The sequence below is a fragment of the Bufo gargarizans genome, chromosome 2 (assembly GCF_014858855.1).
Source record: "Bufo gargarizans isolate SCDJY-AF-19 chromosome 2, ASM1485885v1, whole genome shotgun sequence".
NCBI classification, from domain to species: Eukaryota; Metazoa; Chordata; class Amphibia; order Anura; family Bufonidae; genus Bufo; species Bufo gargarizans.
Window position 1 is genome coordinate 259,880,743 of NC_058081.1, and position 18,284 is coordinate 259,899,026.

The window sequence follows — 18,284 nt, forward strand, 5'->3', positions numbered from 1 at the left end:
GTTCACCTGAGGGGTTAGGTCATGTGATATTTTTATGCAGCAGGTTGTTACGGAAACGGCAATACCTAATGTCTACTTTTTAAAATTTATTTAAGTTTTACACAATAAATGCATTTTTGAAACAAAAGAAAATCATGCTTTAGTGTCTCCGTATTCTGAGAGCCATAGCTTTTTTATTTTTTGGGAGATTGTCTTAGGTAGGATCTCATTTTTTGCAGGATGAGATGACGGTTTGACTGGTACTATTTTGGGAAGCATATAACTTTTTGATCGCTTGGTATTGTACTTTTTGTGATGTTATTTACAATGTTCATCTGACAGGTTAGATCATGTAGCATTTTTATAGAGCAGGTTGTTATAAACGCGACAATGCCAAATATGCCTCCTTTTTTTTCTCCATATTCTGAAAGCCATATATTTTTTATTTTTGCCGGATTGTTTTATGTAGGAGCTCATTTTTTGCAGTATGAGGTCACTGTTTGATTGGTACTATTTTGGGGAACATATGACTTTGCATATGATCGCTTGGTATTACACTTTTTGTGATGTAAAGTGACAAAAAATGGCTTTTTTGACACACTTTTTTTTTTTTAAGGTGTTCACCTGAGGGGTTAGGTCATGTGATATTTTAATAGACCTGGTTGTTACAGATATGGCAACACCTAATATGTCTACTTTTTAACTTTTAACACAATAAAAGCATTTGTTAAACCAAAAAAATCATGTTTTAGTATCTCCATATTCTGAGAGCCATAGTTTTTTTTATTTTTTGCCCGATTGTTTTATGTAGGGGCAAATTTTTTGCTGTATGAGGTGACTGTTTGATTGGTACTATTTTGGGGAGCATATGCCCTTTTGATCACTTGGTGTTGCACTTTTTGTGATGTAAAGTGACAAACAAATGGTTGTTTTAGCACAGTTATTATTTTATTTTTTCTACAGCGTTAAGGTGAGGGGGAGGATCATGTTATATTTTTATACAGCCGTTACAGACATGGCAATACCCAATATGTTTGTTTTTCTTTTTTTTTCTTTTTTTTCACAATTTTATGTGTTTTATTTTGGGGGGAAAAAATAAAAAAAAATTTACTTGAAACTTTATTTTTTATTATGAAATTATTATTTTTTTTTACTTTTTTTACTTTTATTTTTGTCCCACTCTGGGACTTCAACTTCTGGGGTCTGATCCCCTCTGCAATGCATTACAATACAACCTGTATTGTAATGCATTGGCTGTCAGCTTTTATGCTGACAGCCTGCCTGTGAGACCCAGCCTAAGGGCTGAATCTCACAGGCTTCCTTAGGCTAGGTCTACACGACGACATTTGTCGCGCGACATTTTGTTGCACCAATGTCGCGCGACAATTTTTATAATGGCAGTCTATGGTGTCGCACTGCAACATGCGACATGCTGCGACTGCGACGCGACAGTCGCAGAAAATCCATTCAAGATGGATTTTTCTGCGACTGTCGCGTCGCAGTCGCAACATGTCGCATGTTGCAGTGCGACACCATAGACTGCCATTATAAAAATTGTCGCGCGACATTGGTGCAACAAAATGTCGCGCGACAACTGTTGCGCCCTATCTGTCGCGCGACTTTTTGTTGTGCGACAAATGTCGTCGTGTAGACCTAGCCTTAGAAGGCAAGCCTCGATGCCTAAGAAAGGCATTAGGCTTGCCTTCTCTGCCATCAGATCCCTTCCATGCAGTGCAGGGACCTGATGGAGATGCAGAGGGCACCCGTACCCTCCGCAAACCCTCTGCATGTAGTGGTCAGCTTTGACCGCGGTATACACAGGGTTAATATGCCGGTATCGTGTCTTCACCAATGCCGGCATATGCAGCAGGGACCCTGCTGTCAGTGACTGCCGGGTCCGTGCCGCGGATCGGGTGGGTGCAGCTCCTGCACCTGCCCAATTAGCCCGTCGTACATGTATGTCACTTGTCCTTAAGTCACGTCCAGCTATGACGTACATGTATGGCAAGGGTCCTTAAGGGGTTAAAAGGATTGTCTGGGAACATAGGGGGTCATTTATTATTAGATGTACGCCTATATCTGTCGCAAATTCAGTCGCTAAAATAATTTGCGGCCAAATCTGCAACTTTTACTTTTAGTCAGGTCTAAAAAAGGGGGCATGGCGAAGGTGGGGAAGAGGGCTCCAGTTGGGCCTTCTCATTTATCATTTTCTACTCCTGTTTTAGGCATAAAAATGAGCTAAATCTACGCCAGCAAGGGAGTACTCTATACTGATATATCACAGTCTGATATATGACAAACACACTCTGCAAAGCAGACATTTCCAAGCATTACATGGACTCAAGTACTAAGTTTGTCATGAACAAATTTTTCAGTTGTTCATACTTGCCATTTTCAAATGGACAAAGCCTTGTTCTTCTTGCATCAGGAAATATTGGCCACCCCTTGGAGAATAAAATAAATCCCATTATTAAAACAACTTTATACAGAAACACAAAACTAGAATATGAATCATGCAGGAAAGTAGCTTTGAGGGAAATAAATTGATTAATAAAGAACAATCAACCACATTTATTATATCCTCTATATAGTATGTTTGTAGTAACCCAGTGAATCTTTGCAAATGGTTAATTTAATGATAAAGACTTAACCTTATGCAAAAATATATAGATTTTTTTAAGTATTTGTTTCAATGGTGTTTTACTTGTGCCATTGTACTGTGCGAGCAGGCATCAACTTCTTGTCGGTTTGAATTTGTGTTGTTGTTTTCATTGGTGGTTCATGTTTCTGCCTGGGCTTCAGTTTCTTGTGGGTATGAATTATTGCTTGTATCTCTCCTTAATTCTGTACTGTGTAAGTTAATGTCCCTTGGGTTTGTGTTTGCATCTGTTTGACAGAGTTTGTTAAGTCTGCTATATGTGTCCTAGTTGTGTGTCCTGCCCCCAACTGTGCAAACTCAGATTCTGCTTAAATTCTGTTTGCATGCTCTGTCTGTTTCTGGATTTTGTGTAGACTGTTCCTTGATTCTGTTAATTTGTTTTCTGTCAGCTGTCTGACTTTATCTGTTATCTAGTTCTGTTTGCAATGTTCTTGAGTCATTTCCTTGAGTCTATCCTTATCTCAACCTGATATATCTAGACTGAGTCTTAGGAGTTCTGTGCCTTTACTGTCTTGCTAAGTTTCTGAAAAATGTGTCTACTATGTCTGAACTGTGGCCTGAAGTGTCTTCTGTGGATTTTGCATGTTCTTTGCCTGTTTGTCCTAAGTCTGGTTCTGTCCGTGTTTTGCCTTGGATTCACTTGTGTCTTGCTAGTTCTTTGTCTAGTTCCGTTTATGATCTTGCTTATGATTCTGGTGATTTGCACTGGTGATTCTGATCTGTTGTGTCAGCTGTCAAGTACACGGGGACTATTACAAGAGGTAGCAGCTTGGTGGCTCCCCTGCAGCGAAGTCCAGATCACTGTATAGGGGTTAATGGCTGAAAACCAGGGGACCACCAGGATAACGCCCTCAGGTCTAGCCCAATGTCAAACCAGTTAGTTGGTACAGTGGTTCCACAATCATTGTTTTGTAACAGTACTCTTGTGCACTATGTGTATCCCTAATGGCTATGTATGGGCAACAAATAGTTCACACTGGCAGTCAAAGCTAGGTTGCCAGGGGAAAGGCTATACCTGCCCCCTGTGGCTTGCAGAGTAGAGGTAGTGTCTAGTAATCTGAACTAGAGGCAACATGTGCACATGTAAGCTCCTGAGAAGTAGGTCTGGAGAGAAGCCTGGCCCAGGAAATGTTCATCCCTGGGGCTAAAACCTGCCAGAGATTTCAACTGAAAGACTATGCCTGAGAGAAAGAGAACAGACATTCTCAGGTGGTTGAGAACCAACAAGGCCATGCTGGGAAGACAGTATGGTACTACATGTTTATGGCAATAAGACCTTACTTCTTTAAGATGGACTGGCCATCCGCATCTATGATATACCTCTGAACTCTGCCTATAGCTGTTAAATGTACTATGACTCCTATCATCTATTTAGTAAGGAGAGGCTTATTGTAACCAAATGGGCTCCATAATCTTTCTGCTGGTCCTATATCTGCCCTTCTACCTTGCACACTGCCAAACGTTCACTATCAAGGGCACCCAACTACCAACAGACAAGAGCACTCAAAAGGCCCAAGTTTTGCCCAAGGGGAAGAAAGGGTGCTCCTTCCATTCCCTGCACACGCAGCCCAGGGAGAGATGGATTAGACACTGTGAGGACTACAATCACCCTCATTGTCACTGACACCACTCCAACGCCTTAATCCACTATGTCTCTCCCTGTGGACCGGCTCACTGCACATTCGCATCTCCAAGTATAAACATCCACAATGACAAAACAGGATGTGGTTACATGTGGTAAAGTAGGACTTATTGGCACTGTGCAATAACAAAGCTTGGGTAAACAGTGAAAATTGAGAATTTTACATATTATGTAAGAAACTATCCATATCCGTGAATACTGTACGAAAGAGTGAGGAAATAAAGCAAACTAAAATTCTAAACAAAAAGGGGGAATGGGGGAACGTTCGAAGTCAGTTTGGCTTGAGTCAGCCTTGGCATACTTTGTCAATTTATCAAATGTCGCATGCTGTTTGCTAAATTTGGCTCATCTTTAAACCTAACAGTTATGTCTAGAAATGCTACTTCCAGGTTTTTTTTATGCTTTTCTCCTTACTAGAATGAGCTTGTGACTTTTTAAAAACATCTCAGTGATAAATCTGTGAGACTAAATAATATAGCTAATCGTGCCAACTTTCCCACCCTAAACAGGAGTGACTGTAAAAAGTTTCAAAATTTTGCATAACTATAGCCCTATTTTGCCACTTTTTGAAGACAGAATTCTGAAGTACAAGCCGTGATAAATTCCCCCCAAAGTTTATAGTGACAAATGAAATACAGCACATGTTTTACTGAAAATTCAGTTACAGGGTATATTGAAAAAAATATATTACCTCAATGCACAAACAAGGTAAAATTTCTGAATATGCCAACGTGACAGACTTTGTGGAGTTGTCCTTTTTTATCTGTAAAGACAGATTGCAAAATGAGCATAACAGGGACATAAAATGAACAATTGTGGCGAACATCACTGGCTGAAAACAAAAATAAACATGAGAGCTATACTTCCTGAATACAGCATGTACCTTTAAGTGTATATAGTGATAATAATCAGTTAAAAGGGTTGTCAACTTTGGACAACCCCTTTATATTAAAGTTTTTCAAGTGTGCAAATTCTCATTTGTCGTTGATGTCATTATTTTTATTAAAATCATTTTGTTGACAACACTTCACTTTGTACGAACATTCGATTCCGATAATTGGTCATTTTGTATCCCAATATTTGGAGGCCAGGTGATAAAAAACAGCAGTTCTGTTTTTTTTTCTATTTTTGTTTTCTTTAGGCCTCTTTCACACGAGCTAGATTTCCGCGCGAGTGTGATGCGTGAAGTGAATGCATAGCACCCGCACTGTAGTGTAGTTTTGTGTTAGATATACTGACCTGGTCTCTAGGAGGTGGATATTGCATATGTGTGATTTTTTTTAACTTGACTTTTTTATGATGAAATAGAGGATGCCCAGTATTTATATTGTATGTATGGATTTATGTTTTTGGCGATTTGTACACTTACTCCACACAGTAGTTCTTATTTAGGTGTTTGGTTGTATAAGATGGGTTCCTAATAGCTAAGTATACAATTAGTGTAGAGCTAATGAAAGCATCCGAAGTAGAATTCAATCCGAAGTTAAGGAAAAATTTGCTTTGCAACGAATCTGAAATTTTCTTTATGGTAGCGAATAAATTTATTCCTAAAAGTAAAAAAGTAAGAAGACTGGGGACAAGAGATCAACCATAATGCAGTGCAGCCAGCCAATCACCAGCTAGCCAGCCTCTATGATGTTACAGCCCTATAAAAACCCTAATCGCCTGGTCTCAGCCATTTTAAAGTGAACTGAGCATAGGGAAAGACATGACAAGTGATAGGGACAGTGTCCATTCAATTCAATGGGTCCGCAAAAAAAAAAGGAATGTACTCTGTATGCATTTTGTTTCCGTATTTCCGTTTTTCCGTTCAAAGATAGAACATGTCCTATTATTGCCCGCAAATCACGTTCCGTGGCTCCATCCAAGTCAATGGCGCTGTAAAAAAAACGAACGGATACGGAATGCATCCGTATGTCTTCCGTATCAGTTCTGTTTTTGCGGAACCATCTATTAATTTTTTTATGTACTTACTGTTTAAACATTATTGTATGCTTCCGTTTCTGTTTGTGATCCGCAAAAAAACAGATCACAAATGGAAACCAAAAGGAAAAACGGAACGGCAAAACAGAACGGAGGTGGAAACACTACTGATACAAACAACGGACAAACGGATCAGTGAAAAATGGACCGCAAAATACTGAAAAATACATACAGTCGTGTGCAAGAGGCCGGAACGCAATTGCAGACAAAACTAACTTAACTTGATTGCAAAATGGTGCGAGTTTCACTGAATGCATCCTGAACGCATCCAGACCTAATACGTCACGCTCGTGTGAAAGAGGCCTTACAGTGTTCTTAGAGCAAGACAAAGCATTAGTTTTATAGTAAAGTTTTCATAATAAGAATAGTTATGGATGTGACAACACCAAATATGTAATAGGTGCTTTTACAGTTTTTTTGTTTTTTTATAAAAAATAAAAAAATTAAATTATGTGTTTTTTTTTTCATTAATATCTTTACACATTATATATATATATATATATATATATATATATATATATATATATACTTTTTTTTAGGTATTCCGTAATAGTGATGGACGAACATCGACCGGGACGAAATGTTTGCAAACCACATGTTCGCATCAGGCCGATTCAATTTAATGGCAGGCGAACCTGATAAACCTTCAGGTCATATTTGCAGCCAGCAAACACTTACTAGAAGTACACAAATAGTCCCACAACATGGACAGCGATATATCAGAGGGGGTTATTGGCAAAAATTCCCACAAAAAATTGATTTTAATCAGCGGCCATTTTTATGCGTCTTAAAGGGAAACTCTCAAAAATGTGCCCTGCTGGAGCCTAGAAAAAAAATCTTTCCTATCGGTTTGATGTATACAAATGTGCACCACTCCATGTTTTTGCATCCTGCAGAGTCCATTAAAAAAATGCATATGCTAACGTAATTTTTTTTTCTACCATGGAACTGTATGGTGAAAGGATGCCACTGTGCGGCATCAGTCTGAGGCATCTGTTAACGCATGCATTTTTGGTATGCATTAAATGGATGGCAAAAGTAGGATGTGAACCCAGCCCTAGTGTCAGAATAAGCACCAGTACAAAGCGGAGCAGCTTGGCAGAGAGGGGAGGCCGCCATCTACTGAAAAAGCGCTACCTGGTCCTGGTGGTCAGAGATGAGGACTGTGCTTCCCAAGGATCATTTTCTACTGGAAAATACAGGGAACAGTATAATACACTAGAATCTGTATAATATAAAGATATTAGCCCTACCCCCGAATAATAATACAATTAGGTGGTCATTTATTATATAGAAATATGTCTATGTTAGGCATCTTTCCAGGTCTAAAAAAGGATGGAGTGGGCAGGGGAAGGGATATAGATATGGCCATCCAGTTATTGGATACCACCACCAAACATTAACACCTCTGTACAGTGACCAGATAACACCGCAATACCGTGACCGGATAAAAAGGTATAAGAGGGGACACTACAGGGAATGACTAGGGGCACTGGACAGGGTGTGGTAAGAGGGCACAATGCAAGGTATAAGGGGGGCAAAGTACGGGGTGAGGGGCACAGTTTGGGGTGGGGGGTACAGTCACATGACCCTGTGACATTAGAAGGTCCTTATGGTGAATGCGGTTCATACGCCACCATAATGAGAGGCAGAGGAGTGAGGCAAGGGTGGCTAGAGATAAAAAATGTAACTGTCGGCCAGTAGAGGCCCCATAAATTAGGCCATAGGCATTCACCTGACAGCAAAGAACTTTGGATTCTGTGGCTGGAGGTACATTAGGCGGTCACAGGATAAATATGTAACTGCCGGCCAGTATAGGCCCCAAAGATTAGGCAATAGGCATTCACTTGACAGCAAAGAACTTTGGATTCTGTGGCTGGAGATACATTAGGCGGTCACAGGATAAATATGTAACTGTTGGCCAGTAAAGGCCCCAAAAATTAGGCATTCACCTGACATAAAAGGCCTTTTATGCCGCAATATATACGTAAGGCAAGGACCATTCTTTGTTCTCGGTGGTGGCGGATATGAGCTGGCATGAGGAAATTCAATTACACGTGGTCATTACATGTGTTGAATTCCTCTGAGATCCATGCCTCATTCATTTTTAGAAATGTGAGGTAGTCCACACTGTCGTGAGCTAGGCGAGTGCGCTTATCGGTCACGATCCCCCCTGCTGCGCTGAACGTCCTTTCGGACAGGACACTCCACGAGGGGCAAGCCAAGAGTTCCTTGGCAAATTGTGCCAGCTCTGGCCACAGGTGAAGCCTGCACACCCAGTAGTCAAAAGGTTTCTCACTTCTCAGCCATTAACCCAATGTAGTCGGACACTTGTTGGACTAAGCGTTTCTTAGGCTGGATCCGGAGGGCAGCTGTCGATGGATTGGATGCAAGAATGATATCATGTCTGAAGTGACCAACACATCTTCAAAACGCCCTCTTTTTGCAGGCACGGTAGGATTGGTACCCACACCTGTTTCATTGTGGGTGGAAATTCTTGCCCGCAACAGCATAATGCAGCATCTCTTGCAGCAAGGCCTGGAAATGCTGCGTTCTGACAGCCCTCTGTGATGCTGGTAACATGTCCACCATTTTGTGTTTGTACCGAGGTTCTAAGTACGTTGCCACCCAGTACAGGTCCTTGACCTTTATGCTTTTTATACGGGGGTCCCTCTTAAAACACTGGAGCATGAAGGCCCCCATTTGCACTAAATTGGAAGCGGTGGAGCGCCCTTGCTCCTGCTCATCACTCAGGAGAATTTCATCCTCGGTCTCCTCCCCCAGCCACAGACAACACCAGAGATCCCCGAAAAGGTAAAAGCCTGCTCTTATTGCTCCTCCTCCTCCCCCCAGCCACTATCCTCCTCTGACTCCTTCCCAGACTCCTGCTGACTTGTCTCAGATGGAGTATCCCCCCTTGGGAATTCATTCAGCATTGTGATTTCCTCATCTTCCAGCTCCTGCTCCTGGACGATTTGATTAATGACACAACGCAATGCACGCTCCAGAAAGAAGGCGTAAGGTACGATGTGACTGATGGCTTCCTGGCTGCGACTGACCAGTTTGGTGATCTCATCAAATGGCCACAGAAGTCTACATGCATCGTGCATGATCAGCCACTGGCACTGTGAAAAGAAACCAAGCTCCCCAGAACCTGTCCTGCCGCAGAGTTCATTCAGGTAGTCATTGCTGGAGCAGCCTATCAAGCGTATACAAGGTGGAGTTCTAGTGCGTCAGGCAGTCACAAATCAGACGTTGATGGGCAAGTGGTGTCGCCGCTGAACATCAGCAAGGCGAGCCATGGCCATGTAAGATCTTCTAAAATGGCCAGAGATTTTCCTGGCCTGCCGCAAGAAGTCCTGTACCCCGGGGTATTTGGCAACGAATCGCTGCACGACTAAGTTCAGGATGAGTGCCATGCATGGCATGTGTGTCATTTTGCCCTGTTTCAGCGCTGTCAGCAGATTGGCACCATTGTCGTTGTTAGCCACTGATCGCAGAGCTGAAAGCAGTGCAGGAACGATGTGGCTCTTGGCTTCCAGGCACAACAGCCGCAGCACAGCATGGCAACGTCTCACATGGCATATCAAATAGGTTCTGGGGAGCTGGGGGGTGCAGTGGAAGAGGCGGTAGCAGTGGAAAAGGAGGAGACAGAGGATGGAGTAGGAGGAGGAGAAGAAGAGGCAGGCCTGCATGCAGTCCGTGGCGGTAACACCAAATCCACACGGGTGCCACGGGTTACATGCTTGATGGCTGCCAGAAGGTTCACCCAGTGGGCACTAAAAGTTATGTACCTTCCCTGCCTGTGTTTGCTAGACCATTTCTGTGGTCAGATGTATCTTGTCACCGACACTGTGTGCAAGAGATATATTAACTTGCTGCTGAACGTGGCCATATAGTTCAGGGATGCCCTTCTGGGAGAAATATTTCCTTCCATTGACCTTCTATTGCGGGTGGCCAATGGCCACAAATTTTCTAAAGGCCTCTGAGTCCACCAATTTATATGGCAGTAGTTGGCGGGCTAGCAGTTTCGACAAGCCAGCGGTCAACCGTTGGGCAAGAGGATTATCCGGCGTCATCATTTTTTTTACGCTCGAACATTTGGGCCACGGAAGCCTGCCTTGTGCCAGTTGAACACGACGACAGCATGGTGGAAGGTGGAGTGTAGGACAAATGGGAGGAAAGAGGAGAAGGAGAAGAAGCAGGACGTGGAGCTACGGGAGAGTGGCTTTGTGGGTTCTTACGGTGTTGCTCCCACTGGGCTCGGTGATTGTCTCTAGGTGAGTGTTGGGCTTACCGCGTCTTATGCGTTGACAGCACAGGCTGCAGATGGCAAAACTATTGTCAGCAGCTGACACGCTAAAAAAAAGCCCACACTGCGGAGCCATGTGCCGGTGTCCTGGGAGCGCCAGATGTGACCGTGCATGGTGGATGGCTCACTCCAGATACATTTGCAGTCTGCTTTTTGCCTCCTGTTCACTACGAGTTCTGTCTGCTTCTCCTCCCTATCTGCTGCTCCATCTCACCCTCTGAACTCCCCTCCTCTTCCTCTCTTGTGGGCACCCACGTGACGTCCATCGATATGTCATCATCGTCACCTTTACCACCATTGACATTAGAGATCTTGGAGTAGGCAGCAACATTGGTGAACACCCTCCTTGGGCTGATCTAAGTACTGTTGTCAGACCCTGGGTGGCAGCCGTTGCTACCTCCGCTTCCTCATCTGATTCCAAGAATGGCTTCGCATCGGTAAGGTCTGGGAAGGGATGGGAAAATAATTCCTCTGACTCGAGTGGAGGGGCTATGGTGGTGGTGGTGTCTTTGGGGATGCACACAGCAGAGAGTGAGGAGGGTGCAGAAGTGGAAGGCTGAGTGAGCCACTCGACCAACTCTAGTGCATCCTTTGATGTAATCACACGCACCTTCTCCAACTTCCCACTTAGGCTCCAGCCTGGTGCACCTGCCCAAGCCCTACCACCCTGGTGGAACGGCCTGCCTCTTCCTCTGCCTGTCATTTTCAAAATGACCCTGTGCCGAAGTCTCTAGAGAAGAGCAGTATTTGTGGAAGCTGACATATGGCAGGCCTCCCCTTAATTAGTTGTTAGTTGAAGCTAGTATATCACCCTCAAGCAATAATTTTGTGGACGCAGGTATATGGAAAACCTCTATAACTATTTTGTGGAAGCTAATATATGGCAGGCCTCAATCAGTTGTTGGTTGAAGCAGGTATATCAAAACCCACAATCTGTATTTTGTGGACGCAGGTATATGGAAAACTTCTATCACTATTTTGTGGAAGCTGATATATGGCAGGTCTCAATCAGTTGCTAGTCGAAGCTGGCATATCACCCTCAAGCAGTAATTTTGTGGATGCAGGTATATGGAAAACCTCAATCACTATTTTGTGGAAGCTGATAGATTGCAGCCCTCAATCAGTATTTTCTGGAAGCATACAAATGCACTATAATATACTTTCTATGTTAGAAAGTATATTATAAGTATATCACACCCCTCTGTGTATTACACCTATCAATAGCACAACGTTACCAATTCTTAAAAAGACTTTTGAGGCCCTATTAGCTAGTGTTTAGTGTCCTTAAGTTCCTAACAGCCTGTCCCTGCTCCAAAATGCAACCTCTCCCTACACTGGCAAAACACATAATGTAAAATGGCTGCCAGATCGGGTTCTGTTATAGGTTGGGGGTGTGTGCATGTGCTGAAACGTCTCAGTTGGCTGTCCTGTTCCACCTGATGGATGTGTCATGGGTCAAAGTTCGGCGCAATGCAAAAGAATATGGCGCCGTACATGGCCATATGTTCGCATGTTTGGCGATTCAGGAATGCGCAAAGTTCACCGCGAACCGACTGCCGGGCAAACCGCAAGGCCATCACTATTCCATAATCACCCTGCTGACATGATGAGGGGTGAGGGGAACACAGGTGTTGCATCAGAGTGTTGCTTACTGCTGATGGCATGGGCAAATAATTTTGTATTCATTTTTTTATTTTTTTATGTGGACATTTATGGCATATCCACAAAATATACTATCAATGTACAAAAGGTGCAGATCCATCCGCTGGTACCCAAACCTGTCTAAAAAACAGGGCCCTATCTTGTGGATGCAGTGAATGGAGAGTGGCCACACAGCATGGATCTCTCCATTCACTTATCAAAGAATTTGGAAAATAGAGATGCATACTCCCAACAGATAGAGATGCCCATGTGCAACCAACTTTCCAATCATGGCAGCACGAGATGGGGTACTGTACTTGAGATAGGTAAAAAAAAATACAGTAGAGGGGTCCGCTCCATTTTGGTTATCTTTTGTGCATTATGCCTGTCCTGCATCTTTCTATACAGAGCAGCATTGCAGGCCATAGGATGAGTGGAGGAGAGATCTGTCTACAGCAGCCCCCAACAGCTATATGCTCTACAGCCAACCCTGACCACAGCTACGTACTACTATATACACTACAATAGCTCCATCCTGTTTATAGGTGTTCGATAGTAATATAAAAGTCAGTAACTGAAGCATTCAATAAAATGTCAAAAACCTCATAACTGACTTCCAAAATGATTTACAAATGATAGTACTAACCCGGGCATGAGCTCCAGTGTCATGGCAGCTGATTTTTTTCAAACACAGACGTACATTGTAATCATAATCTTCCGGATTATTTGAAACAGAAACAATTATATTTTTCTTCTCTTCGTTGATCATGTAATCCAATCTCCCAGCTAAATAAGAAAACACGTTTCCATTACTTTCTTTCCACATATGTTGGAACAACTATACACAGTGCAGGTAAGAACGCATTTATGAAATGAATTCCAACTGTTAAAATGATGTGCATACATATAGGCATATATCAGGTGATTGGCTGCAGCATCCATGTACAGTATACAGGACATCATGGCTACAGCCAAGAACATGACGTCATAGGTGCAGCGGTGGGGAGAAGAAGAGTGGTGGTGCTGGAGAAATGGAGGTTTGAACTGGTAAGCATAACTAGTTTTATTATTAACACCTTCCTTGCCGATTAGGTTTTTACTTACTTAGACAGGGCAGTATGTACTTCCCTACATCCTTATTGTGACAACCTGGAAGCAAAACATACAAATATTAGAGCACATACTTAATCCTAGAGATTTATTTCCAACAAATGATACTAATCACAGTACATAATCACATTTACAGTTCTTCATATTAATAACCCAGACTACTTGGAGAATGATGTAGCTAGTGAGAATGGGGTTGAGGGAACATGTGCCCTGGGTAGAGATGATCGAACCGGAACTGCAAAGTTCGTGTTCGTACTGAACTTTGCGAGTTCGGGTGCCCGGACCCTAACCAGGATATTTTCACTGAAGTTTGGGTTCAGTGTTTGAGTGATATTATTATATTTCGTTATAACATGGTTATATCGGAAAATAATAGCATTCCTATAGCAAAACAATATGGCCATTTAGGGGTTAAAAAAAGAAACCCACCTCATCCACTTGATCACACAATGATGTCACCGCTCTCTCCCACGTGGTGATGTCATCATGCATCGCAGGTCATTTGGCAAGTCCTGTCCAGTGAAGATAGAAGAAGCTGCTGCAGCGCAATCAAGTGAATGAGGTGAGTTGTTGGTTTGTTTTTTTAACCCCTAAATGGCCATATGGTTTTGCATTCTGTCTTAAGAATGCTATTATTTTCCGATATTTTAACAGAAAATAATAATGTGAAGTTCGGGTCCCCATTGATTTTAATGGGGTTCGCGGTCAAGTTCAGATCAAGTTTGGGTCCATAACCCGAACTTTGACCTGAAGTCCGGCCAAACTCGGCGGACCCGAACTTCCACGGGCTCGCTCATCCCTAGTCCTGGGTGCTAGGTGTCCAAAGCGGGTACATACAAGCCATTCTGCCTTGGACAGGGTATTTTGATACAAGGCTACGCCAGCAAGTTATATCTTTGTGAAACGTGAAGGAAAGTCTAGTTAAAATGTTTTACATTTCTTATGAAAGCAAATGAGACAAGATCAGTACAGAATTATCTGCTGTGACACTGAGTTATTCTTTGTTTCTTTTCCGTTTAATGGCAGTAATATCGTATTCACATCCTAAAAAATAGTGTCAGCAAATTTGACATACAGTGCAAGATAGTTTATGTCTAGTCGCATTCAAATTATATTCATAATTTTTTTTCATAGATCTATTATTGGTCGTGCTTGCACACTATGGGAAAAAGCGACGGCCTCTCTGGTAACTGGGACGATGGAAGCTCACAGACGAGTGCTTTTTCCTATAGTGTGCATGCACAACCACCGGTTCTGGATTACAGGATGGAAACGAGCAGTGTATAATGTGATGGGAAAATGAATCCAGCCAGCAAAGGAAACAATATGGATAATAACAATACATTAGTAAATGCCTTGTATTAACTTTATCTGCATAATAAATGCTACGTATGTGCTGATGTAAAAACAACCTCTAAAATGAACAACAGGAAACTCGTCCATGTTCTGAATGGTGAACACAGATGAGCTTTTAAGTGGACGGCATCAGAGTAGCATACATGTGTGGTCCGTTTTTCCCAAAGACCTACTAAGTTGATGGTCCATGGAATGATGGTCCAATCAGAAAAGCTGCCCATGTGAAGATATCCATTCAGTTGAATAGCTCATTGTTCAGTCCAGATGCCATCCATTCTAGACTGAAACAGGATCCAGGCAGAAACATTGCTCATGTGAAATTAGCTTAATGTGTCTGTGACACTGAGCTAATAATTACTATATTATGTGTAGTTAAGGGCTCTTTCACACTTGCGTTCTTTTCTTCCGGCATAGAGTTCCGTCGTCGGGGCTCTGTGCCGGAAGAATCCTGATCAGTTTTATCCTAATGCATTCTGAAGGGAGTGAAATCCGTTCAGGATGCATCAGGATGTCTTCAGTTCAGGACAGGAACGTTTTTGGGCCGGAGAAAATACCGCAGCATGCTGCGCTTTTTGCTCCGGCAAAAAATCCTGAACACTTGCCGCAAGGCCGGATCCGGAATTAATGCCCATTGAAAGGCATTGATCCGGATCCGGCCTTAAGCTAAACGTCGTTTCGGCGCATTGCCGGATACGACGTTTAGCTTTTTCTGAATGGTTACCATGGCTGCCGGGACGCTAAAGTCCTGGCAGCCATGGTAAAGTGTAGCGGGGAGCGGGGGAGCCGCATACTTACCATCCGTGCGGCTCCCGGGGTGCTCCAGAGTGACGTCAGGGCGCCCAACGCGCATGGATGAAGTGATCGCATGGCACGTCATCCATGCGCATGGGGCGCTCTGACATCATTCTGGAGCGCCCCGGGAGCCGCGCGGACTGTAAGTATACCGCTCCCCGCTCCTACTATGGCAACCAGGACTTTAATAGCGTCCTGGCTGCCATAGTAACATTGAACGCATTTTGAAGACGGATCCGTCTTCAAATGCTTTTAGTACTCAAGTGGAGTACACGCCGGATCCAGACAACACAAGTGTGAAAGAGGCCTAACTTCTTTCCTCAATTAGTTTTTTGTCTAGGAGCCACTTGGTCATAGCAGTCCCAAGCAGTTGTACCATTTTACACTTAAAGGGGTTGTGCACCTTGGAGGGGGCAGACCTGCCATACTTACCTGCTTCCAGGTGCTGGTTCCCTACCAGGCACCCCGCCCCATTGCTGGCCACAGTGGTGACTTACTCCCATTGCATCATGTGATCATTTGTCATGATGCACGGGGAGGTGGTCACTGCTGTGGCCATAGATTGGCTTCAGTGGCATCAAAACGTCCTGGGAACACAGCGGAGCAGTCAAGGTTGATAAGAAAAGGAGCAGGGATCCAGAACCGGGAAGCAGGTAAGTATGTTTCTTTTTGCAGGTCTGCCCAATAGGGCCACCCCCTAAAGGTGCACAACCTCTATAAACCAGTTGTCCAGGATTAGGAAAAAACATGGCTACTTTCTTCCAGAAACAGTGCCACACCTGACCACCTGTGTGTGGTATTGCAGGGCAGCTACATTAAAGTAAATGCATTACCAGACACAATCTAGGCACAGGCTTGGGACTGTTTTTGGAAGAGAGCAGTGACTTTTTCCAGTCAAGGACAGCCCTTTCAAGTATTTGCTTTTCTAGAAATATAGGGTTTTTAGTATAGTCAGTTTTACATTTAGAATGAAAGTAAGTTGCAAATATTGACATTGGAGCTTGAATGTGAAGTTTTTCTACATGTCATTGGAATGGAAAACACCAGACGAATTGAACTATGTAGGTGTATGGGGAAGCCAGGAGGGAGCAGTGTATGGGAGCCTTAACTGTTACAATGAGAGATTTACAGTACATCTAACAAGAACTATATCTCAGACCAGGTTGTTTATTTAATACTAATGCCAATTTCTACCAGCACGTACAGTATTGTAAGAATATTATACATGTGCTTGAAAGACTGAGAAGTATTACTGCTTGTGCTCTGTGATAAACAAATGGAAAGCTAAAACCATATGTTTAGCATAACATTAATAACTACATTATAACCACATGGCTGGTTAGGACAAAATGCAATATGTACCTGAGGACATGAAACATACAGGAAAAGTAAAGGTTAAATGTAGCCCATAATTCAGCGGAATAGCTGACAACTGTAATGGAGACACATCATATACGCCGAAAAAAGGAATAGAACAATAGACACAAGTAGGAAAAGAAAGCAGCATAGAGTTTCAGAAAATAGGGGGCTCATCCGTGTCTTCCCCAAAAGGTAAATAAGGGGAGTGGGAATAAATCGGCAGAACTCCCAAAATCAAGTAAACAAAGCTTATTTATTCACTCCTATGTTCACACGCATTGGCCTGTGTCGTGCTGACAAGAAACCTGCAAAGCGAGCAGGGTCCAGCGGGTGCTGTGTACAGAGGTCAGCCATGTGCACCAACAGTTGTGGGGCAACATAAGGGCACACAACATACCTATAATAAAACTGTATAATAGAAGTTTGAAACCGCGCTGCTTGAGACTCTGTCATCCGATACACAGGAGTCTCAAGCAGCGCAGTTTCAAACTTTTATTATATGATTACCTAGTGTGAATTACCCACCACACCACACCGGAACCAGCAGCGCAGGTAATTGTCCGTGTTTTGGGACACAGGACTGACATCTTCTATTTTTGTTCTATAATAAAACTGATTGTGCATTCTACAATTTACAAACCAGCACTTGGGTCTGAATACTTTTGTAATTGTATGTAATTAAAAATGTTGTATAGCCAATGAGTTACTCAATAAAATGTAAAATGCGCCTGGGTCGCCTTTAAGATCTCACGGAATGACAGCAGTCCAGTCGAGCCTCTTGTCAATCGTCTTTTATTGAACCACAGGATGGGGTGAAGGTATCTTGCTCAACGCGTTTTGGGGTATGAGAAAACCCCTTCATCAGAGATATGCTCCTGATGAAGGGGTTTTCTCATACCCCGAAACGCGTTGAGCAAGATACCTTCACCCCACCCTGTGGTTCAATAAAAGACGATTGACAAGAGGCTCGACTGGACTGCTGTCATTCCGTGAGATCTTAAAGGTGACCCAGGTGCAGGAGGTTATTCGGTGGGTGTTTTGTGTTTATCCCAGCCGGTACCTCCTGGGTGAAGTGAGTTAAAATTGCTTTTATTTTTAATTCATGTTATTATGACATCATTTGACTAACCTCTAATTGAGTCTTTTTACATATGTGCTAGTACTTTAATATAATTTTAATATATATACAAAAAGGAAAAAATCCTTTGAAGATAACAACCTACTAAAAGTTATATTTTAACATACACTTTCATCAGAGGGATGGTGGTGCCTCTCCAAGGGGTAAAAAATTTTTTTTTGTGCTGTCTCTTTAGCTTATGGCAGATATATCACAGAGTTAGGGTCTCATGCACACGACCGTATGTAGTTTGCGGTCCTTAAAAAACGGATCTGCAAAAAATATGGATGACCTCCATGTGCAGTCTGTATTTTGCGGAACAGAACAGCTGGCC

General features: G+C 42.9%; 1 protein-coding gene across 3 annotated transcripts in view; it reads right to left on the reverse strand.

Annotated features, from left to right (window-relative positions):
• The window catches only part of IL17REL (interleukin 17 receptor E like), a 57,560-nt gene that overhangs the window by 9,442 nt on the left and 29,834 nt on the right, over positions 1-18,284 (reverse strand). For all 3 annotated transcript variants that reach the window (XM_044276872.1, XM_044276870.1, XM_044276871.1), the window contains 4 exons: positions 13,321-13,365; positions 12,863-13,002; positions 4,972-5,043; positions 2,369-2,423 (listed from right to left, as the gene is read on the reverse strand). In XM_044276872.1, the coding sequence (XP_044132807.1) occupies positions 2,369-2,423; positions 4,972-5,043; positions 12,863-13,002; positions 13,321-13,365 (312 nt within the window). The remainder of the gene's footprint in view (positions 1-2,368; positions 2,424-4,971; positions 5,044-12,862; positions 13,003-13,320; positions 13,366-18,284) is intronic.